The 22,599-nt window shown below is 52.6% G+C and overlaps 3 protein-coding genes across 4 annotated transcripts; 2 read left to right on the forward strand and 1 right to left on the reverse strand.

The window, feature by feature from the left end:
• Positions 1–1,682: 1,682 nt before the first annotated feature.
• rnaset2l (ribonuclease T2, like) lies at positions 1,683–7,131 on the forward strand. 2 transcript variants are annotated; one of them, XM_019867977.1, is made up of 9 exons: positions 1,683–2,090; positions 2,156–2,376; positions 3,451–3,518; positions 3,646–3,703; positions 3,766–3,833; positions 4,518–4,631; positions 4,715–4,763; positions 5,873–5,947; positions 6,562–7,131. In XM_019867977.1, the coding sequence occupies exons 2-9, from the start codon at positions 2,206–2,208 to the stop codon at positions 6,736–6,738; spliced, it is 780 nt and encodes a 259-aa protein (XP_019723536.1). In that variant the 5' UTR covers positions 1,683–2,090; positions 2,156–2,205; the 3' UTR covers positions 6,739–7,131. The 2 variants fall into 2 exon arrangements, with proteins under 2 accessions (XP_019723536.1, XP_019723544.1); XM_019867985.1 differs by lacking the exons at positions 1,683–2,090; positions 2,156–2,376 and adding an exon at positions 3,307–3,339.
• On the reverse strand, positions 7,048–19,535 carry supt5h (SPT5 homolog, DSIF elongation factor subunit). Its single transcript, XM_019867948.1, has 30 exons — positions 19,404–19,535; positions 19,097–19,202; positions 18,170–18,317; positions 18,009–18,077; positions 17,300–17,311; positions 17,152–17,221; positions 16,869–16,937; positions 16,146–16,211; positions 16,047–16,077; positions 15,908–15,976; positions 15,403–15,654; positions 15,096–15,185; positions 14,936–15,006; positions 14,749–14,854; positions 13,710–13,800; positions 13,492–13,628; positions 13,183–13,338; positions 12,902–13,048; positions 11,916–12,062; positions 11,701–11,826; positions 11,077–11,161; positions 10,895–11,002; positions 10,726–10,828; positions 10,536–10,642; positions 10,000–10,105; positions 9,205–9,363; positions 8,935–9,103; positions 8,387–8,584; positions 7,575–7,670; positions 7,048–7,392 (listed from the first exon to the last, which is right to left on the reverse strand). The coding sequence occupies exons 2-30, from the start codon at positions 19,181–19,183 to the stop codon at positions 7,252–7,254; spliced, it is 3,216 nt and encodes a 1,071-aa protein (XP_019723507.1). The 5' UTR covers positions 19,184–19,202; positions 19,404–19,535; the 3' UTR covers positions 7,048–7,251.
• Positions 19,536–19,818: 283 nt separating this feature from the next.
• On the forward strand, positions 19,819–20,617 carry triap1 (TP53 regulated inhibitor of apoptosis 1). The gene has a single exon (XM_019868017.1). It carries the CDS (start codon positions 19,936–19,938, stop codon positions 20,158–20,160), a length of 225 nt encoding a protein of 74 aa, XP_019723576.1. The 5' UTR covers positions 19,819–19,935; the 3' UTR covers positions 20,161–20,617.
• The last annotated feature ends 1,982 nt before the right edge of the window (positions 20,618–22,599 follow it).

Here is a 22,599-nt window from a genome sequence, read left to right on the forward strand (position 1 = left end):
CGCCGGCACTCTGCGCGCACGTCCTTCAACCGACGGAGCGTTGTCCTTTTTGGGACAAAAGCACGGCGGGCTCGTCTTTTTCTTTTTCATGCGCTTTTGCCGCCCGAGCGCGAGCGTGCTGAGCAAGAAAGAATCCAAGGAGTGGTGAACTCCGAGCTCGCCGTTCGAGACGAGCGGATACTCGGGGGGCGACCGATCGCGCGATGACTATCTTTCCCCATCGATGAGCAATCGCTGGCGCGCAGAAGGAAGCCTTCTTTCGAGGCAACGAAGCCTCCGGCGGCGGCCGGGAGAGCCGGGAGCCGGCGGCGGGCGGGGGGCGTCGGCAAAGCGCTTGCGAGCGCCCCCGACGGCGGACGCCCGCCGCAGCCTTTGGCGCGGGACCGCTGACGTCACCTTTCCCCGCTCGCCGCATTTGGCCTTTTATCGGCGCGGACCGTCGACTCCTCGGCCGCAGACGGCATTTGGGACACCCGCGAGCGAGGCGCAGCCGTCCGTCGCGCCATTTCGATATCGGCGCGTTCCTTTTGCCTCATTCGAACGGGATTCCTTTCCACTTCCGGCGACTCTCAGGACGAAGCAAGTGGGACAGACGCCTCTTCATGCAAACCAAGCGCAGATCTCTCCTCTCGCTCCGCTTGGAGAGATTTTTTTCCCAGCTGGCGACCGCATTGGAGATCTCCGGGATGAGCGCGCCAATTCCACGTCCCGGCGCGCCTTTCGATCAAGGCCGATTCTTTCATTCCAGCGTTTTGGTGTCACTCCGGAGCGAGGACGGGACGGCTCCGTTCTCAAAACGCGGCCGATTGTTCCATGTCGCGCGCTGTTGCGTGGAGTTGCCGCACAGGTGACAACGGGACTCCTTTCGCCTTCGTTGTCATTTCAACGAGGGGCGTGTCGACTTTTCACGTCGACACGCGCGAGCGAAGTGGGCCGGCTGACAACCAGGAACAAGCTGTCAAAGCTTTCGGCTTCCCCGCAGCAAAGCTTCACTTCTCTTTTTGCGCGCGCAAAAAGAGACGGCGTGAAAGCGCAGCCGCCACCTTCCTGGCCAGCGGAGCCGCAAACGGACTTCGGCCGCGTCCGCCCGTCCGCCTTTGGGAAGAAGAGCGCGCAGGTACTCGGCGACCCCCGTCGGTGTTCGGATGCGTTTTCCCCTTTGGGCTTTTGAGCGCAAAATGGTCACGCTCGCATTGGCGGCGACCGAGCGTGGCGCCCCAAAATAACGCCGGCAAGCGGAAGAGCTGACTCCGCCCCCTCCGCCTTCCGCGCTCACCCGAATTGGTGGCAATGGCGACTTGATTTTTTGTCGGCGGAGGCTGTGCGTTTGCGTCTTGCCCCAGAGGAAACCCCAAAGTGGCGCTCAGAGCCTCCCTCCCTCCCTTCCTTCCTTCCTTTCTTTTTTCCTTGACTAAGTTCATTCCAAAGAAAAAAATGAGCAGACAGTAGCAGCCTGGTTTTGGTGGCTAATCCGTTGTAAAAATTCAAATGCTCCAACGACCGAGGCCAAATAATCCGTCAATGCAAAGAATCTGCTCCCTTTGGCCCCCGAAATCTTTCAAGCTCCGAGCAAGATCGGAAGGTGGCCTCACTTGGCCTTCTGCGCAATGACGACCACAGCCACGCCCCTGATAAAGGCGCGCGCGCCGCGCAGCCGGACGTAGCAAGCTCGTCCGCCGCGAACGAGCCGAAACTTTGCTCGCGCGCCTTATTCATGTTCGCGAGTTGCCCGAAATGAAACGATGTGTGATCAATTCCGAATAGAAAGGGAGCCGCGGATCTGCCAAGAGCGACCTCGGCGGGAGAAGTCTGTTCTTCTTCGTCTGCGCCCGCATGACGGTTATAGCGCCCCCTGGCGGCCGGGGCCGGCCCTCCGGAAGGAGCGCCGACGTATCCAATTGTAGCGTGAAATCACGCCGCGCAATCTGCTTCGTTCTTTATGTTCCGTCCGATGACGCTGTCGTGTTTTGAACAAGCGCAATATTTTCGAAAGGGATGACCCGCATTTGCAGCCATTTCAGCGCGCAAGGACGGTTCGGGGTGTCGTCCGCAAAGCCCGGCGCACCAATCCGGCCCACTTGCATCTCAAGGCATCTCCGCATTTCTCCGCTGAGTCGAGGCCAGTGAAGATGTGGCGCCGGTTGCCCGTCTCAAGGCATCTCCGCATTTCTCCGCTGCTGGCGTGCCGAGTCGAGGCCAGTGAAGATGTGGCGCCGGTTGCCGCCCCTGCTGGCTCTGCTGTGCGCCGCGGCCACCGCGTGCGGCCACGACGACCGAGGGGACGCCGACAAACACGACCGAGGGGACGCCGACAAGGCCTTTTGCACCTGGACGTGCGTCATCTTCACGCTGCAGTGGCCCGGGGGCTTCTGCCAGGTGACCTTCAACATCAACATCAACGTCGGCATCATCCATCAAGTCACGCGCTCTTTTCGTTCACGGCACAGTTTGATGTTCCCCCTCGTGAGGGAGACGCGAGCGAAGGGAAGCGGGCATTTACATGTCGCTCCACCAACAATGATAGGAAACAGGAAGTCGAGAGGGCGAGGAGGTCTGGGAGGAAGGAAAGAAGGAAGGAAGGAAGGATGTCAAGTTGGTGAAGTGCTGAAAGGCAGTCGAGATGGAAGGGAAGTCGTGAAGGTGGAAGGAAGGGAGCGGGTTTGGTGCGTGCACACCATCGAAGAATGAAGGAAACCAAAATGAAAGAAAGTGTGGAGAAAGAAGGTCATGAAGGGAGAACGTTTTAAGGAGAGAAAAAGGTTGCAAGAGGCGGTGTAAGAATCAACCAAGGCAGATGTGAGGAACGAAAGCAAGTTGGGAGGAAAGCAGCAGAAAGGAAGGAAGGAAGGAAGGACAGATGGATTTGGTTTTCCTCAAGAAGGGAAAAAAGTTGCATTCAAAGTCAAGGAACAAGGAGGAAGTCAGGACATTGGGGAGGTAGTGAAGGAAGGAAGGAAAGATGGAAGGCAGGAAGGAAGACGATTTGCTGTCGCTTCACCGACTCAAGGAGGGAGGCGAGACATTGAGAGGTGAAGGAAGGAAGGAAGGAAGGAAGGAAGGAAGGAAGGAAGGAAGGAAGGAAAGAAGGAAAGAAGGAAAGAAGGAAGGAAGGAAGGAAGAGACGAAGGAAGGAAGGAAGGAAGGAAGGAAGGAAGGAAGGAAGACGATTTGCTGTCGCTTCACCGACTCAAGGAGGGAGGCGAGACATTGAGCAGGAAGTGAAGGAAGGAAGGAAGGAAGGAAAGAAGGAAAGAAGGAAGGAAGGAAGGAAGGAAGGAAGGAAGGAAGGCAGGAAGAGACGAAGGAAGGAAGGAAGGAAGGATGGCAGCAACAAAGCGAGTGAGAGCGAGCCCGTGTTAATGTTCGCAAAAGAAGTTTTGCTTCTTTTTGATTCTGACCTTGCCGCCGTGTCCGTTTCTTTGTGTTTTCTCCCTTCTCGTCCTCGGCCAGTCTTTAGACAACGCTTCTCTCTGCCACATTCCCGAGCACGTCGGCACCTGGATCATCCACGGCCTGTGGTAAAGCTCAAGCGCCGCTCCGTTTTTGACGCAACGGATGATTTGCCGCATGTTTTGTGAAGAACGTCGCGGAAAGTAGCGCGCGGCCGTTTTCCCGCTCAGCTGGCGTTGTGCTTTGTGTTTTCAGGCCAATGAAGGTGCAGGAATGCTGCAGGTGTTGGCCCATGTTCCTCTCCGACGTGCAGGTGAGCGGCCCGCGACGCCGATGATTGCGCAAGAGCGCAGTTGACCCTTGGCCTTTGCGCAGGAGCTGCGGGAGGCGCTGGATGAGCGCTGGCCGTCTTTGTTGAAAAGTCGATCCAGCTTCCATTTCTGGTGAGAGCCAGTCAGAGCCGGGGGGGGGGGGGGGGCAATAGCAATAGGTCATCGCCGACACGCCACCCGGACACGTCGGGGGCCATTCTCACATCGTTTGACGCGCAGCGGTTGGAGACTCGTTGGGAACGTCTCCCCCGCTGCGCTTCTCGGTGGTTAGAAATCAGAAGCCTTCACCACCCACGCGGCCCCGAGTGACTTTTGAAAATGGCGGCGCCGGCACCGGATAAAAGCGCGTCACGGTACACGGACTTGAGCTCACAGATCCGTCCGGTGTACCGCAACCGCAAAAGTCGACCGGCGTGACAGAGAAGGGACTCGCGCAAAGGCATGTCGAGCAGTCGCGCCGATGGAAAAAAATGTCCGAAGCATCCGACTCCATCTGGGACACAACATGCTCAAGATGTTGTTCAAGAGACACCGGTGGCGGCGCTTACTTGGGAAACATCGATGACCTTTGGAATGTAAACAACAACTGCCGACGATCCAAACACTCGCAAACAACTGGCTCTTTAACAGGAAATCCAGCGGGATGTTGATCCAATTCCATGAAGATGATGTGGCCCACCGCGTGCTCCAAACGCCATAAAAACCGACAGAAAAACTGACAAAGGCTGCTCTGCGTGTGTGTGTGTGTGTGTGTGTGTGTGTGTGTGTGCGCGTGTGTGTACGGGCTTGCTCCAGGAGGGACGAGTGGGAGAAACACGGCACATGCGCGGCGTGTGTGGAAGGCCTGAATTCTCCGCTCAGATACTTCCAGACTTGCCTCAAACTTCGACAACACTTCGACCTGCACAAGTGAACACACACTCATACGCACACTTACTTTGCCAACGTGTCTTCTCAAAGTGTGTGTGTGTGTGTGTGTGTGTGTGTCCCAGGGCCCTGGAGGGGGGCGGGATCAGGCCTTCCTGTGATCGAACTTACAAGGTAACAACTTAAAGACATCATTGGCGTGTTAAACTTGATAAGATGTGACTTCTATTTTGTTTTGCTTGCTTCTTTTGCGGCATAAAGTTGCCTCAGCTGCTGACATGACTGCAAAACTCGGAACTCGACTTGATTCGTGTGTATATACAAATTGCTGGACATCAAACATTGAACTGAATATACAACACACAAGAACAGGGCAGGGGGAAAAAAGGGGTTTGAAGAGGAGTTGGACAAATGGACTTTGTGGTGCACTCGCGATCCATTTTTAAAAAAACGACCTCAAGCCCCGTTTTTAATCGCTGCCTTTTAACACACCGTGTGATTCTGCACTAATCGTTGGGGGGGCTTTAACTTTATTTTTTTGTTTTACATAAGGACCTGGCTCTGCCACTAACCTCCTTGGGGATCGTTTATTTAAATAAAGGAGAGGAGAATTTGCGAGCAAACAAAATGGCGGCGGTGGAGGGTTCAGCGCTGCTCCACAGTATTGCTAATAGCAGAGTCTATTCCGGGCCAGCAGAGGGCGCTTTAATTTAATCAACGAAACTAGAACGAAAGCCCTTTTGCCATATCGCGCGAACACACAAGCAAACGTATTGCTGCCACGTCAAGAAAAAAAGAGAAAAAGTTCAGCATCACGCTGTGAATAGTTTCACATTTTAACGCCTAAACTTTTTGGGATAGGCTCAATTTCAAGTTTCACGTTTTAACAGGATAAACTTCATGGAATAAATTTCACACTTTAACATCGTGGTAAAAACAAATGTCAGAGAATTATTTTGAGTTGTAAAACACAAAAAAAGTCTCTGGCAGTCACTTCAACAGGAAGAAGTGGCTTCCTTCCTTTTGTTTTGTCAAACGTAAAATGGAAAGAAAAAATAGCACATTAGGTAGCTTATGTGCTATTTTTTTTCTTTTCCTGGTGTGGCAACAGTACAGTTCCGCGGCTTCTGTAGTATGATAGTAAATAGCAAAGACTTTGAAAAAAACACCACAAATAACATTTTCACTTGTTGGAAAAAAAGGAACTTGAAACAGGAAACGATACATACACACGTGTGTGTGTGTGTGTGTGTGTGTGTGTGTGTGTGTGCGCGCGCGTGCAGCTGGCTGAGGTTCAGGATGTGCTTTTTCCTCTCATTGGTGGCAAGTGCGAGATTCAGTGCGTCAAAGACGACCAGGTCAGTTTCCCTTTCTTCTCTGGTGATTCAAGTGAAAGCTTTTTGGATGATTTCACTTTGCGCTATCTACTGTCAAAATGAGGCCCATGAGGATTTGCACACATTTGACCTCCGCCAAGGGCAAGATGTCACTGAGTAGTCATGATTTATGAGAGCTGATTAATTGGTTATTGTAGTTTTATTCTGCCATATATTGGACCCGGCCTGAAAAACAAAAACAAAAAAAAAAAAACCCTCCGAATTCGTCCCAACTTGGTGGTTGTGAAAGCTGTCCACATGACCGCCCTGTGGACATGCGCGGCGGGGTCAGCAGTCTGCCGCGGCTTCGTGGAGCCTCCCGGCCTGGACGGAGAAACCCGCAAAGGCTCCGGTGGAACATTTTCGGAGACACACTCAGGATAAGCGGTGGGGAAAATGGACGCACGGCAAAATGAACTATTTAAAAGCCTTTGCGTTTCAAAAGAAAGGCCAAAATTCAATCAATGCGATGACAAGAAACTGGGGCACTTTTTCTCAACTGTTTTTGTTTTTTTCCCCAAGATGGACCCGTCCAGGAGGTTTTCTGTGCTCATGTTCAATGTAAGTGGAAATAATGAAGAGAGCCTATCTTTCAGGAGCGCGAGGTTTGGTTTCAGGTGAAGATCCTTCTGTCTCGCAACTTGACCATCGGCTGCCATGGCCACGACGCCGACCGGGCGCCGATCGCCTCCAAAGGCCACCCCTGCCCGGCCCGGGGAACCTTCTACTTCTTGCCCATCGACCACCGGTGCCCGCTGCAGCCCTGCGGGTGACCTCTCGGCTCCCGACACGTCGTCTTCAACCTGCTAACTCAACATTCCAGTTTCATCACATTTCGCATCAAAAGCTACGATCGGCCCCCGTTCATGCCATTCATCCAGAGCTGAGGCCTTCAAACTCCCTCTCGTCACGCCCCCGCCCCCCCCCCCGCCCATTATTCGCTTGCTATTTTTCTGTTCTGTCATTGGCCTACTTTTGTCTCAATGAAGGGCAACTTTTACCACTTACGTGATTGGAAAGACAAGACACGTGATTCGTCCTTCCTGCTGCAATCTCATTCAAAAAATGATTTGGACAAAATCTGACGTGGCCTGTTTCATACTTTATTGACGTCATCGGGGTGTGCGCGCGCACGCATGGGCACAGAGCAACTCAAATCTGATGGAGCTGTTTAGGATTGAGATGATGATCTAAGAAAAGTGAGAAAATACAAATAGCGACGCGACACCTAAAGACTAATTTGTCTGAGAGGAGAATCTTTTTGTGGGGCTTTGTTTTTGGTGGCCTCAGTGGCCCAGACATCCCAGGAACCTCAGGTTGAGGATCATCAGCTGGTTGTCGAGGACTTTGCGCACGATGCCGTCGTCTCCGTCGATGCTCAGCAGCGTGCCCGTGGCCTCGCGGTGCTCTCCCAGGATCACCTTCACCTGCGGTCGCAAAAGAGGCCTAAGTGCTCTCACTCACGACTTCGGCGCGAGTACGGACAGCGGTTGACTCCGGAGTACCGAGTCAAATTCTGTTTGTCAAATCATCGGCCGGTGAAGTGAAGCGTTAGCGAGTATTCGGACCGGGCCCCTGGCCGCAAACCTGGGCCCCTGGCCGGGCTTACCTTGTCGTTCTTGGTGGGCGTGACGGGCTCCAGGTGGTCGCTGCTGACGCTCACCACCTTCTCCGACTCCTGCATGAAGACGGAGCACATGCCGCCCTGCGAGAGGCGAGGAGACAAGTCCGTCACAACTCCGGCTTCTTTTGTGCCGGACCCAAGAGGGCGCCGAGAAGTTGCTCGCAAAGCAGGCCGCTTTTCCTCAGCCAGTTGCGGCCATTTTTTTTCGCTTGCTTTAATGTTTTCATCGACTTCGCCTGCCTCCGAAGATGCCAACAAGCAAAATGCGGCTTTCGAGGCTTCAGCGCAAAAACATGTTGAATTTGTCTTCCACTGGTGACTCAGAAAATAGCAATTGATCATCGATGATTAGTTTTCATGATCATGAGGGCTGGGCAAAACGCCCCCCCCCACCCCATAAAAAAAAAAAATCCCCCAGTTCTGAAAATCTTTTCCAGAAATAAAATGTTCTCTTTACCCCAAACAATTTAAAAGTGCCACCGGTTGCAAAACAACACCTTAAAAATCAAGGAATCACGTCACCCCCCTCAGTAATTCTGTCACCTAAAAATAATTGAGAATGAAATGTCAATCCAGGTACGGTGAATTCTCTCCAAAAAATTTGCCTGCTGTCAGATTTTGAGGAGGTGGGGGGAATCCATCCTCAGTTTTCATCCCCAATATCAAAGTCGTGCTTTGGTCATAGCTGGTGGCACCTTGATGCGGCGCAACGACGTCAAGTGTACAAAGTGTATCCTTGAGCGGCGCGTGGCGTTCCGTCGCCACGGCAACAGGACTCGGATGACCCCGCTTCTCACCGTGACGCTGCGGATGACTCCCCTCTGTCCCATCAGGTCCGCGAAGGAGTCCTTGACCCGCACCAGGATGTCGGTGGTCACCCAGTCGCTGCCGCCCTGCTCGATGTTGGAGCCCGGCGTGTGGGGGTTGTAGCCGCCGGGAGAGGGCGCTCCGGGCGTCATGGGGCTGTAGCCCACCGGACTCGGACTCGGGCTGGCCTGCGGGTCACACGCTCCCAACGTCAGTCACTCTTCGCAAGTCACGCGCGCGCGCAAGTCGGAGGGAAGTCTCGAGGCTGAACCGGAAAACCCAAAGTTTCAAGTAACGCGGCAAAAAATACAAATAAAATACAATAAAAAGCAGCCCCGGTCGACCGCCTGCTACATTTCAAGCAAAAACTAGTCGATGATCAAAGAGCTCGCTTCACTGAGAACGCTCCGAATCCTCCCCATTTCAGCCTCTCGACAGAAACGATTCTCCGATTTGCGCCGTCCTCGAGCCCACGCCTGGTGCAAAAATTGCCACTCGAGTCACGCGAGCGCTTCGGTGGGAGGAAAGCGCTTCTTACCTGGTAAGCCATGGGTGAGGGCGTGGGGTGGTAGCTGGCTGGAGAGTGGGTGTTCTGGTAGCCTACCGGCGAGGGCGCCACCTGGTGGTAGCTCTGAGGACTCGGACTGGGCTGGTAGGAGCCTTGTGGCGAGGGGGCGGTGTAGGGAGAATACTGCTCCGTGTTGTACCTGCGCCCGAAATAAACAAAGAATCAATGAATCCTCAAAATGGATCCAGGACATGAAACCCCATCAGGCTGCTGGAACGGCAATGGCGCAGCGAGACTCACATAGCGGGCGTGCCTGGCGTCTGAGGGTTGTACTGATTGTTGACCTGCGGAGACGGGACCTCTGGGTAGCCTGGCGTCTGGGGGTTCGGGGTCCCCCCGTAGCCCTGAGGCGAGGGCGAGGGCTCGTCGTCAAAGCCAAAGTCGTACTCCTCGTCGTTCCTGAGAGGGGGCGCGCGAACACACGCCAATATTAGCATCCTCGCGTGTTCCGTCAGCCTCAAACCGAGTTCCCCGAGTAGCTTTGGGCTCCTTTTGCAACTGCACGACAGAGGTCGCCGGCTGTGCTCATGAGGAAACGTTTCCGCGCCCTTCCGTGGCTCGGCGCATGGATGCGATCGCCTATCTCACAGGTCTGGGGACGATGGCTCTCACGTTCCTCATTTTGGTCCTCTAACATGAACTCATGCGGGCGCGTTTAAACCGAGTTCGGCTCGCATCCGGCGCAGGTCACTCCATTTCGTGAGGGGGTAAAAAGCCAAGTTCCGAGCTGCACAACTACTGGTGCTGGGAAACAATTTGTTTGACGCTTTGAAAATGAGAAACACACACGGCGACATCCACTCAGCCCAACCGGAATTACTTGCTTCGCTTTGTTATGCTGACGGCGGAAGCCAAAGTTTTCATCTTTAAACGTTCTCGTGTTAGGACTTGAAAGTGATCATGCGAGAAGGGGACGTGAAACAACATCCTCGCCCCTCGCGTGGCAGCAATCCATTTCTGTTCATAGCAGCGGGAAGGTGGGGAAGAAAAGAGCGTGGAAGCAAATCGTAGGAAAGGACGCTTGGTGTTGCTGACCTGGACGGCGTGTTGGGGTTGTTGGGGTCCCAGGCGCCGCTCTGACCGGGCGTCCTGCTGCCGTCGTGCAGCGGCGTCTGCGAGCCGCTGTGAGGCGTACGGCTTCCTGTTCGCGAGAAAAGACGGACAAACGAGGAAATCAGAGCCAGGCATCCCACGACAACGTTTGCTGCCGGCGTGTCCGGGGCGCTGGAACGCCAGTGGCAATTTCGTCACGAAAGCTGTGGCCACGCACGCCCTTCAAAACACAAAACTGGCACTGCACTTTCATCCAGGAGGGGGAAAAAAAAGATTCAATGAGAACGTAGCAACGTCATTTCCAGAAGAGGAAAGGCAAAGGGACTCGGGAAGCTCAATCCAAGTCAACTTGACTTTGAGATTCTCGAGGGCCAATCGCCCACACAGGAGTCGAAGGCACGTCCCGCCCAAAAGCGGGCGAGGCGGGCGTCACGCCAACTGGCGATGGCTTCGAATGACACAATTCAAAGCGGGTCGCCGCTAGAAGAGCTTTGGCGGCGGGGCCGCGGCGCGCTCACCGTCGTGCAGCGGCGTCTGCGAGCCGCACATGGGCGTCCGGGAGCCCGAGCCGTACATGGGCGTGCGCCCGTGGGTGGAGGTCATGCCGCTGTGCTTCTGCGCACCCCTGCGGGAGAGAAGTGCGGCGCGCACGCGTTAGGAACCCGCCTCGGTTCGTTCCAAGCCAAACAAATCAAGAAGGCGACTCGCATGGTGGTCAGGCGTTGTCTGTCGACGGAGATGGTCTGACAGGTGGAGTGAAGCTCCACTCTGGCCGTGGACTCCGTGGCGTCCTTCACCACACCGATGTAACCTGCCGAGCGGAAACCAGGCGAGGTGGGCATCGTCGCTTTGGAATTGGCCGACGGCGGTGCCGTACCTTTGTATGGACCCTGCGAGATGCGAACCGTCTGGCCGATCAGCTCGTTGTCCCGTCGTCCTCGGCCCCGCCCCATGCCGCCTCCGCCTCCCCCTCGCTGCTGAGCACCTGCGGGGCGGGCGGCCACGCCGGCATCAAAGACGGCAGCGATGCCCCGGGAGCGGGCGCAGGGCGCCACTTACCGCCGCCGCCGTGATGCATGGGGCTGCTGATGCGAGGGCTCATGGGTGCAAAGCCGCCCACCGTAAAGTTGGTCACGTCTCGGGGCTGAAACACAGCGGCAACGTTACGCTCCGAGTTTGTCTCGACCTGGGACGTCCGTCGGATGCCTTCCGGTGTCAAAGCTCGGAAGAAGAGCGTTTGCCTACTACAAAGTGACATCTGGTGACAGGCACAAGAACGAAAGGCCTTGACGGCGCCAGGCGAGACCTTTTCCATGCGACCGCTGTCAAACCGAGAAAAGCTTCCGGGGGGATACGGAACATTGAACGCTACCTGTGCAACACTCAAAATAAAAACGACTCGCGACGCCTCACCGAGGGCAGTTCACCATGATCGTGTCTGAAAACCAAGGCACCCTTCTCCGGCCTTGACCGGCCCGGCAAAAATCACAAGAAGCGCCTGAAAAGAACTTCCCCCAATTGGCAATTGTTTGGCCAAAGAAGAGCAAGCCAATCGGAAGACTCAACAAGCGCCGCACAACTTTTTCACTCAGACTCACCGCGTGACAGCCGTCAATATTTTGAAGCGATTCTGATTCCTCCATCGGATTTTTGCCGGCCGGACGGACGGTCGGGTTGCGTTACCTTGGAGCCGCCGGCCAGCACGAGGTGTCGAGTCTTGCAGACAAACATTCCTCCGTTCTCCACCAGCTTCTTACAGTGCAGGAAGGCGAATCCCCGGAAAAGGTGGCGGATCTCGCCTTCGCGGCCCTGCCGGCGTCGCGCACACACACGCGCGCCGAGTCAACTCGAAGGCCGCGAGGCGCGAGCCGAATCGGCCGGGTCCCGAGCATCCTTACCGAGTGGGGCCCGTCGATGACCTTGACGATGTCTTTGACGTGGATGTTGTTCTGCTCCGAGTCCAGGGCCACGGCGAAGCGGTTGTCCTTCTTCCGGTTGACCGCCTGGTGGCGCACCGTCAGCACTTTGCCGTGCATGTTCAACACCTGCCGGAGGAGGAGCGCCACGCGTTGAAACGAGTCGAGAGAGGACAAAGGTTGCGAGGAGCGTCGCGCGCACCTCAATCAACCCGACTCGAGTCTATTTCTCCGGCGCTTTCAAAACACAGCCGCTGCCGTGTGCGACGTGCTGTGCGCGGGGCAAAAAGAATTTAGACCAACAACTCGACGACAAAGACAGTGCGAGGCGCCCAAACAGTCCAACTCCAAATCAAGTCTCGTGCGGAGGCAAAAGCCAAAGAATGACAAGTTTGAAAGATGGGCAGCGACGGGGGCTTGCCCGACGTTCATTCCAAAGAGAGGGAAAAAGCCGCATCCCCTCGGAGCCTCCGCTTAGTTCCCGGTCCGCAGATCTGAGGCACCGGGCAGGGAGGGGCGGAGGAGCTCAGAGAGGTCGGGTGGGGCCAAGCCATTTCAAGATTGGGCAGCGGCATTTTGGACCAACTGGAGACGCTTCGAGGAGGATTGGCTGACCTCTGCTCGATCCTTGATTTGACTTCATTTGTTTGAGATTACTTGCCAACATTCAACTAACAAACATTTCAGACCAAAAACACAATTTTGCGTTCAACATTCTTGTTCCACCGACGCCGCATTAATCAGGATGCCGTGTTTGGAGACACACACACACACACACACACACACACACACACACACACACACACACACACACACACACACACAAAAGATTTGACTTGAGTTCCCCTTTCAAGTTCGCGTGAGTGGTGAAACAATCATTCTTATTTTTTTTTCCCCATTCCCACCTTAGTTCAAACTTACCGCTACTATGGCGGCACGTACGATGTCAGGCGGCCCCTTGCGATTACCTGGAAGGTTTCTCTCTCCAGCCGCACGATAACACCCACTGTCTGCGGGTCCAGCTGGACCAGCTCCCCCCACTCGTGCTGCCCCCCCGCATCCACGCCAGACGCCGTTTCCGAGCAGAGCTGCAGATCTCTCGGCAACACCTTCAGCTACAGGCAGGGAAAAAAGAAGAAAAGAAAAAAAAAAACAACGGGGGAGGGATGGGGAGGATTATTAGCAAACAGCTTGGAAAAACAAGACAAAACATTGCGATCGCAATCAACATCAGCGACGGAGGAGTTACTTCGTGCATGGTGAGGTCGGAGAAGAGGATGACAAAGCTCTCCTCCACGCGTACGATGAGGCCCGTGTCGCCTTCGTATCGGCCGGCGATCACTTTCACGTGGTCGCCCATCCGGAAGTATTTCTTCAACTCTTGAGCTGGGAACTCCAGGGGGTCCTACGCGCGGGTCAGATCGAGACGGGGCCTCAATGAGGGGCAAGGCCTCTCCAATTTTGGGGGGACCCCAATGTGTTGTCGTTCAGCCTTTCGGCGACCGATCGCCACGCTTTTGCTCTTCAAAGCAACGTGTCGCGTACGCCTCGCGTGTACCTTGAGGTCTTCATGTTTGGGCATGATGGTGATCTTGTTGCCGTCCACGCTGAGGATTTTCCCCTGTAAGTTGATCAGCTCCCCCTCACACACCTCCACGTTGTCACCCGCCTGCAGGTTGTGCTCGCGCTCCTTGCCTGCGCGCGGGCAGACGGGCGCTTGGAGTCAAGTGAGGCGAGGCGCAGATCTCGGAGCCAGCCAAGCGTCGGCGCACAAACCTGACTCGGTGACCACCTCCAAGTCGATTCCTTCCGGCTGGTCTTCAAACTTCTCCAGCTCGGAGAGCGTGGGCTTCACGCCGTCTGTGATCTGTCGGAGGGCAACGAGCAGAGGCTGACTGACTCACAGGAAAAAAAAAAAAAAAACACATGAGCCGAGGCGTCGCTTTCAAAATAGAACCTGATCAAATGGAGGAAAAAAAAAAAAAAAAAAAAGTTCAAATGATTAAAACATGGGCGTTCATAATTGTAAAAGGTAAGAGAAAAGCGAGCTCTTCTCTTTCCTCCGAACTGGCCTTACAGATGATACCCGAGGCCGAGTGTGCGCTAGAATCTCTGCTCTCTCCCAAGACGGAATTTGAAACGGCCCCTAAATATTAATACAAGTTCAAAAGCTGCGGAAAAAAAAAAAATCGACAAGAAGACCGCCGGCGAGCGGCACGACTTCCGTGTAGTACCAGGAGGTGCCACGCGATGGCAGCAAGCACTTCACCCTCTCAACGAGACTCAACAGAATGTGGAATGAGCCAAAGACGGGTGGTCTCATCGGCCAGCGCAATCCGTCCAAAAACGGCCCCAGGAAGTCCAATCATCTCGTGTTAAAAAGCTTTTGAGTACATTTCAGGTGTCTGAAAGGGAGTAAAACGTGTTTGTTTGTTTTTCTTACGAGAGTCTGCCTGCATCGCAGCTTTTGAACGAATGAAAAGAATTGGCAACTCTTGAGGAGCAACTCATCGTGTGGACCTTGTTGAATTTCAAGGCATCTTTGCAAACACCTACTTTTTTAGTTTGTAACACAAAGATTGCCCTTTTTTTTTTGGCCAATTTATTTCATATTCGAGGAAGGACTAAACCATGAACTGAATCCGAATCAGATTACGTTTTTGTGCATTTTGGGTGCTGTCAAATTGAAATAATGTGCAGCTTTTGACTCAAGGTTTTCCCTAATTCATTCATGAAAAAAAAAAAAAAAAAAAAAGGAAGAAGCTGAACCAATGATCACAACACCAGCGAGGCGACGCGAGGACTTCCTGCTCACCACCGCCGACATGGCGAAGCTCTTGAAGAGGAATCCTTTGCGGCTGTAACGATTGGCCTCGAAGATCATGAAGTCGCCATCGTGACTGACCTCCCCTCCAAGCGCCCTGTCAATCAAAAGCACGCGTGTCACTCCGACAGACAGGGGCCCGCGCTCGAGACGCGTTCGAGGGGCCCGGCGCGCGCACCTGATTTTTTCGGCATCAAAGAGCCTCTGGGCAGGCCTCTTGAACTTCTTCCTCTTGGCGTACCAGTCTTTCTGGAGACACACCAAGAAGCAGACAAACCACTGAGCCCGCGCGCGCTCGGGCAGGCGAGCCCGCCCGGGCGCACACGCGCACGGCCTACCAGGCTCATCTTGGCTTTGATGCGGTCCAGTTCGATGCGAGGGATCATTTTGAGCGAGATGGTGTTCTGGCTGGGCTCGACGTAGTCCACCTGGAGAGCCAACAACACAACTTCAGTGGAATCCAAAGTGCAGACAATCGGATCCCGCGGGTTGGGCGATGAAGCCGTTTTGAGTTCAGAGCGCTTTGGTCACGAGACCTTTTCTTTGTTTCTGCTCGGGTCAGTCCGGGCTAAGCGGTATGACAATGGTTTTGAAGGAGAGCATCAACATCATTAGACTTGACGTCAAGGGTGCGGCCCAGAGTACCTGCGCAATGTCGTCTTTGTACAGGCCTCGTTTGAGCCTGACCCAGGATTTGGGCTTCAGGTTGGTGACCTCTTTGACCACCTTGAGGACGTCCGTCATCTCCTTGATGGGAACCATCTGCTGGTTCCACAAGCCCATGCGAAGGTTTCCGATGCCCTCGATGGCGGCTTTCACGTGCGTCTGCTTGTAAGACTCCACATAGATGTAGCCCTTCACGTGGTCCGGCGCCACCACCGACTTGATCTGGAGAGGCTGCGGGAGCAGTTCGGTGCGGTTTGAGCTTTGTGTTGACAGTCAACCTCGATAGTTTGCTGACATTTCCGTCGTCGTGGTTATCAGAGGGTCGGTCGGGAATGAGTGAATAGGATTGCAAAGGGAGCGACCGCGTTGGGAATCCTCATTCCCTCGTCGCTGCGGTGGCTCGGGAGCGACGGCCGACGCAACCGCGGACTCTCAGCCGCTTCCCGCCTGGCCGGCCGAGCCAAGCCGAGCCGGGCGTCCTTACCGTGTCCGTGAACTGATAGGCGATGAACTTCCTCATCAGTGCGATAGCCGTCGCCCGCTCCTCCCCAATCTGAGAAGAGAGGAGACTCTGAGCAAGCGTGTGTGTGTGGGGGTGGGCGCGACGCGTGCGGAAACCTCACCTTGCACTTGACAGTCCACAGGTTGGGATCCCTGGTGTGGACAAATGCAATTGAGCAGTTAGAACAGTCAGCCATTCTCTGATCGCGGCGTTGACGTACTTGACACCGGGAAGTAGCTGCTGCTGGGTGATGTCATCGGAGAGCTCCTCCGACCCTCCCGAGTAGCTGCGCGCCACAGAAGAAGACAATGTTGGAGCGCATTGGGAATCCGGATGCTCCGCATATTGAACAAAATCAAAGCTCGCAGTTGAGTCGCAGTTGAGCAAAAACCCGTGAAGGCTCCTTCCGGCGAAGACGAGAAACTAAATCTGACCGCTAAGAAGAGCCTGGAACGCGGGGGCGGGGGTCAACGGTGGCCTTTTGCTCCCAAAACGTGAGACGGGGCAATGCCATTTTTCAAGCCACTCGTGCATGGGCGAACAATCCATTTGCCGATTTGTTTTTTGCCGTTTGGCGGACATTTTGGGTGAATTGCTGACAGAACTTCAGCTCCACACTTGGGCCCGCTTACGGTCGAGTGAAAAGGAGTGAACATGAATACTTGACTTGGGGCCTTAAAATTGGGGGCCTTATTTTGGCGTTTCATCAAAATACCACGAAATAAGGCAAAGACGAATTCGGATTTGCAAACCTCGTCTTTTGCTTTGGAAATCAAAGATCAATATTTTCTCCCACATTGTGGACAAGATGAAGATGAAGCGCAGCCAGGTATGAAACCAAGACAACTTTCAGTGTTTTGCTGTTGGATTTGAAGGAGGAAAAGGAAGCGAGCGACAACACGGCAGGGAAACGTCAAACTCAAAGAAAGCAAAAATGACTCACTGCTCCCCTCCAGAGGACTTGGCGTACTTCCTCATGTAGTATTCGCCCAGCGCCTCCTCTCGAGAGTCTCTGCGCATGACACACACACACACAGTATAGTTTGGGTTTTTTTACATTCGGGTGCTTACTCTCTAATTTCTAAAACAAAAGGGCAAATTCTTCTTCAGTGCACTGTACAAAAACATCACCGACGTCATCGATGAATGCAAGTTGACTCGACCGATGACGAAATCTGACGTCGCTGGCCCCCTGTTCCCAAATGGCGAAATGACCTTCGTCTCACCTCCAGAGGTTCTGCAGCCTCCTGGACCCTGAGTGGTCTTCATCCAGGACCACGTGGTCGATGTTGGACACTGAAAGCAGGCCGCCGTCGTCGTCACACCCCCGTCCGCACGACGTCATTCAAGTGCCGCGCCAGCTCGAAGACTTACCTTCAGCCTCCTCTGCGCGGGACCGCGGCCGCCGCCGGGCGGTAGCGGGCCGAGTGGAGGAGGAAGGAGGCAAGATGAAGCGTCACACAAGTTGAACAAGGAGATAGGAGGCAGGATTTGAGGGATGAGGCGAGAGAAAACAAGGAACGGGAGGAGGGGGGAAGGGGGCATTGGCAGAAGAGAGCAGACATTAATGGCGGCGTGTTCAAATATGGCATCGCCGCGTGGATGGACGTGCAGCCCTTAAGACAAATGTCAGTGTCAGTCATTGACCATGTTGTCAACCACGAGGAAACGTTGGCACGCCGCGCACGTGACAACAAACGTGCCGGTCCATTTTCACACACACGCGCACTATCGGAGAGGGCAGAAAAATTCCCGTGAACCGTAGAGGACGCGCGTGAGCGACCGGCGAGACAAAGAGAAGACGCCATCTTAACTTGTCGTACTTTCACACACTCGGACATGAACGTACGGCACCGTGTCGGGCCACCGCGTGCCCGGCAGATGCTGGCACAACCCACTTTTGTCAACAAATCCCATCAAATCAACACAACACTCTCTTGCTTCTCAGCCGAATAATACGAGTTGTATCCGCTTGAAGGGATCGAGCCATTTTACCGCGGCGTGCCAAATGGCCCGGCCCCACTCGAAGGTTCCGGTGTCTTTTTCAGAGTCCGCTTTGCGTTCACGCTTGGGACGTCCTCACCTTTCTCCAGGATGTCCTCAGCTCCTTCCTCCCATTGGTCTTCTTCATCCTCATACTCGTCGTCCACATCTGCAAAAAGAAAGAAGAGTTGAGAGGTCACGGAAGGAGGAAGCTCGACGGTAAAACAACACGCAAACAACCAGATGAAACAGATTTCAGACCGGCTTCATCCAGGATAAAGCCTCCGTGGCGCGGTTTCTTCCGAGGACGCTCATCGTCGTCTTCCTCTTCTTCGTCGTACTCGTCATCCAGGTCCTCGCCCTCCTCCTCAGCCACTTTGTCGCTGCCCACGGGGCTGCCCGGCTCCTCCTGGATACCAAAACGCATTTCGTACGACACGCTTGGCACTCGGGCAGCTATCGCGAAAATATATCGATATGGCAATAATGGCCGACGCAAGATGCATATCGCAAAGACGTGCAATCGTTTTCTTATTGTATTGTAAGCTTTCATCAGAATTTGACCACACGGATGCAAATTTAAATGCCCATGACCACCCAATAGTTGTACATTATCTCTGCGGATTACAATGAATTAGCTCAAAACACATTGAGGTGGCTTATTTTGCCGCATGTGAAAAAAAAAAAAGTGCTGCTTTCATTCTATGATAAAAATGTCATTTCTTTATGTTTGATTTAAGCCACCAAAATTGGAGAGGTGGAGCTGGTGCCTCAAAAGGTATTCACATCTGTTGTCTGGGCTCGTTTTGGGTTCAGGCCACTGATATGACATAAGATATAGCATATATGTGCATGAGCCTTTGGTCAATTTAAATGTAATGGAATTTTTTTTTGGGGGGGGGTATTATTTGTCGTTCGTTGCAAAAATGAATCTATTTCCGTTTACTTTTAAATTTAGTGCTTCACTAATTTAATATATAGTTTGCTGGAGAGTAATGCAATAAAAACACAACTTGTGTCCCCAAAAATGATGAAGGGAAGGGCATTGTGATCTTTTTGGCCATAATCTGTCAGCCCTTGGTGCAAAGTAAAATGTAAGATTTAAAAACATATCAGATGAAAGTAAATTCAGCACCTCCGTCGCTGTTGTTGTGTCAATAGTTAGCATTAGCATTAGCACGAGACTACCTCGTTCTCCTCCACCTCTTCGGCTTCTCCGTCGCTGCTGCGCTCGCTCTGGTTGTCGGAGAAGTCGCTGTCGTCGCTGTCAGACATCTTTGGGGGCGCCGAGTGACTGCAGGAGCGCAAACGGAGGCAATCGTCAAAACAACTCGGCTCCGTCGTTTGAATTAGGCGCAACCTCTTGTGCTAAAGCTAAGCTAACAGGCACCAGCAAAGGCCGGGCAGAGCCAGGATGTCGACTTCGGCGCCAACGGCACCTTCCCGACAGCTTCGAAATTGCGACGCGCTCTTGAACTTCCAAAACGATACAGACCTTCTTCCGGTAATCGCTTGGCGGTGGGACAAAACAGGCCAAGATGAAAATGTCTTGCTTCGCAGTCGTCTTTCGCGCAGCCGCTGGATTCGATCGCGAGAGTTCCGGTGATCTGGCCGATCTCGCGATAGTTTGGCAGCTGTGTCGGCTGAAGAAAGAGGTCTCACTTCAAAAGGAACCACAACGTACTCGCGGTTCACCAATTCTAGGATTTTTTTTTCTTTTTTCTTTGGGGTCTGGAGCGGGTGGAGAAAATCCCCGTTTTTCGTGGTTAACGCACACTGGGGTTATGACAACGTGTTTTGGATAAGTCTGGCTTTGAAAAGCAGAGTATTTTTTTTTCTTCGCTGGTTTTCAGGGCCCCGCGGTGAACGAAGGAGTAAGCGCTCTTGTCCTTCGAATCTCTGCTCGGCTGTGACGTCGTGTCGACCTCCCAGGGTGCTTCGAGCGACGTAACCGTAGCACAAAGTCTGTCCGATCCGGCTTGGGTGTTTTTGCGGACGATTGTGTGAGTTTTGCCGTCGCTCGGGAGATGAACAGCGTGGGCGAGGCTTGCACGGAGCTCAAGCGGGAGTACGACCAATGTTTCAACCGATGGTTCGCCGACAAGTTCCTGAAGGGAGAGCGGGGCGCCGAGCCGTGCGCGGACAGCTTCCGGCTGTACCAACGCTGCGTGCAAAAGGCCATCAAGGACAAGGACATCCCCGTGGACGGCCTGGACTTCATGGGCCCCAACAAGGACAAACCCGACGGCTGAAAAAGACAACAAGTGACGAGACGAGCGCCCTACGCCCCCCAACAACACCCGCAAACCCCCAAAACTGACTGACCGCGGCTACCGAGTCAGCATGCGCACGGAAGAGCGCAGTCGGACCTGATCACTTGCTCTTGTCTTTTTGTCCCCACAGCGGCACACGGGACAGAAAGACATTCTGCACTCCGGGACGAGATGAACATTTCGATAGTTTTGGCTGTGTGTTTTGTGACACAAATGCCTACGAGCACCTCTGGCTTGCCAAGTGCATCGATTTCCAAGTTTCTTCACGTACCCAAATCGCAAATTCTCTTGAATTCAGTTCTTTTTTTTATGGCAGGAAGCCGCTTTTTAAATAAACGGAAAAATATTTGAACAAAGTATTTTCTTTGACTTGTGAATACTAAACATGAATTTGTTGTGTCGGCTACTGTACGGAAGCCGAGCTGCCAATATGACGTCGATAGCAACGTGTTGTCGGCTCAATGATAAAAACACGGGCATTTTTTTCCCACAATGCCCACGACAAATGTTTACTTTGTAAATTTTTGAATGAATTGGTATAATATTGGCCATGTGCCCAAAAAAATAAAAAGTCAATACCATGTCGTGTAATGGGAGAAAAGTACAAGTACTTTCTCACGTATTTTCCAGTACGTTTGAACGTACCGGCATATATGTGCAAATGTATTTGCAGTAAATACATGTTTGAATACGTTCAAGGGTACTGGCAAATACTGTTGTGTACTTGCGCATCCCACTTGTGGCAGGCAAAACAACCCCCCTAACCTGATTCCAGCCCTTTCTGGTGACACTGCTCACACACACACACACACACACACACACTTTGGCGAGCTTTTCAGGCAGAGGCCAGCAGAGGATGCATGCAGTCGATTCGGCCATGTCTTATTTGGAATGTGAGGCGGCGCTATCATGTGAATGATTGATGACTTCTGATAGGTTGTGTGCGTGTATATGTGCTGTGTACTCATCCGCACTGCCAAAAGGGTCTGTTATCACATTTCAGAGACGCCATATTTTGACATCCCAGTCACTGGCGAGGAATGTGCTTGCTGAAAGTTGTGTTGACAAAGTGTGCTTTCGTGAGGAGGAGGCAAACGATTTTGAGAAGTGCTTCAATTTGGCCGCGAGAGACTGCCACCCTTTCAGAAGCGACGCTGTGCTGATTTGAAATAACACAACAAAACAAAGCATTCCGAGCACTTCATCATTTATAGGAGTGGCTCCCCAGCTTTTGACACCCAAGTAGCACCTCAAAAAATGTTTCGCTCTCCAAGTAGCAGCATCCTGACCAACATGAAAAAAAACAAAAAACAGGGGCGTAGTAGGCCTGAGTGTTCATAAAAATAAGGTTGAGGTTTTATTCTTAAAAAGTAGGTTTAACGCTTGAAAGCCATTATGTGTCTACCGTTTGAACATTAGAACGATGTTTAAAGAGAGGGAAATGAATTAAACGTTACAGTAAAACACTGCAGCTTGTACATACAATACATAAAAGTGAAATCAAAATTGGACTCGATTCCAGCTCGGCCTTCCCGTGTGAAGTTGGCATGGTCTTCCCGTGCATGCTTGGGTTTTTTCGAGTACTCCGCTTTCCTTTCTACATTCCAAAAACATGTGCGTTTGCTGAATAGAACGCTCCAAACTGGAGCTGGGAAAGGGTCCAGCACAATCATGACCCCCATGAGGAGAAAAACACCCTTTAGAAAAACACACTCTCCTCGGAAAAACAAACAAACATTTGTTGGGGATTGTTGGTGTGTTTTAAGAAAAATGTCCACAGATTTTTTTTTTCCAAGAAAATCACTCATTTAAAAGTATCATCATCTTAGAAAAAAAATAGCATTTTTTTTCCTCAAGCAAAATGCATTCTCATAGGTCAAATTGCACTATTTGGGGAGATTTCTTGATGACGAAGAGATTCTTGATTTAAAAAAAAAGGAGAGATGATAGCTGGTAAAAAAAAAAAAATATTTAAATGCCAGCTGATTACAAAAAAAAAAAATTCTGTTTGGAAAAAAAAAAGATAATTGCCAACAGGAAAAAAATGACAGCTGGTGGAGAAAACGCGAGATGATAAAAAAGAGATAAGAGCTGATAAAAAAAAAAAAAAATCTAAAAGTTGGATGCCATCACAGTTTGCTTTAGTTGACGAAGGAAGCGCCCGACGTTTTCCTCCGGGTGGAGCTCACACGGACCACACGCTGACTGGCTCTGTGGAAACCGGGAACAAACGTTGATACACTTGTGTACACCCACACACAAACTATATATACGGTATATATATATATATATATATATATAGATATATATACCTCAGAAGCGATTGCTCTAAGACTGCAAGGGAAGCTCAGCTTCCCCTAAAATGTCAAAAAGTAAGTGATCAAATATATGTGTGTACGTATAATTGTGTGGACATGT

The sequence above is a fragment of the Hippocampus comes genome, unplaced genomic scaffold, assembly GCF_001891065.2.
Source record: "Hippocampus comes isolate QL1 unplaced genomic scaffold, H_comes_QL1_v1.1 scaffold49, whole genome shotgun sequence".
Lineage (NCBI taxonomy): Eukaryota > Metazoa > Chordata > Actinopteri > Syngnathiformes > Syngnathidae > Hippocampus > Hippocampus comes.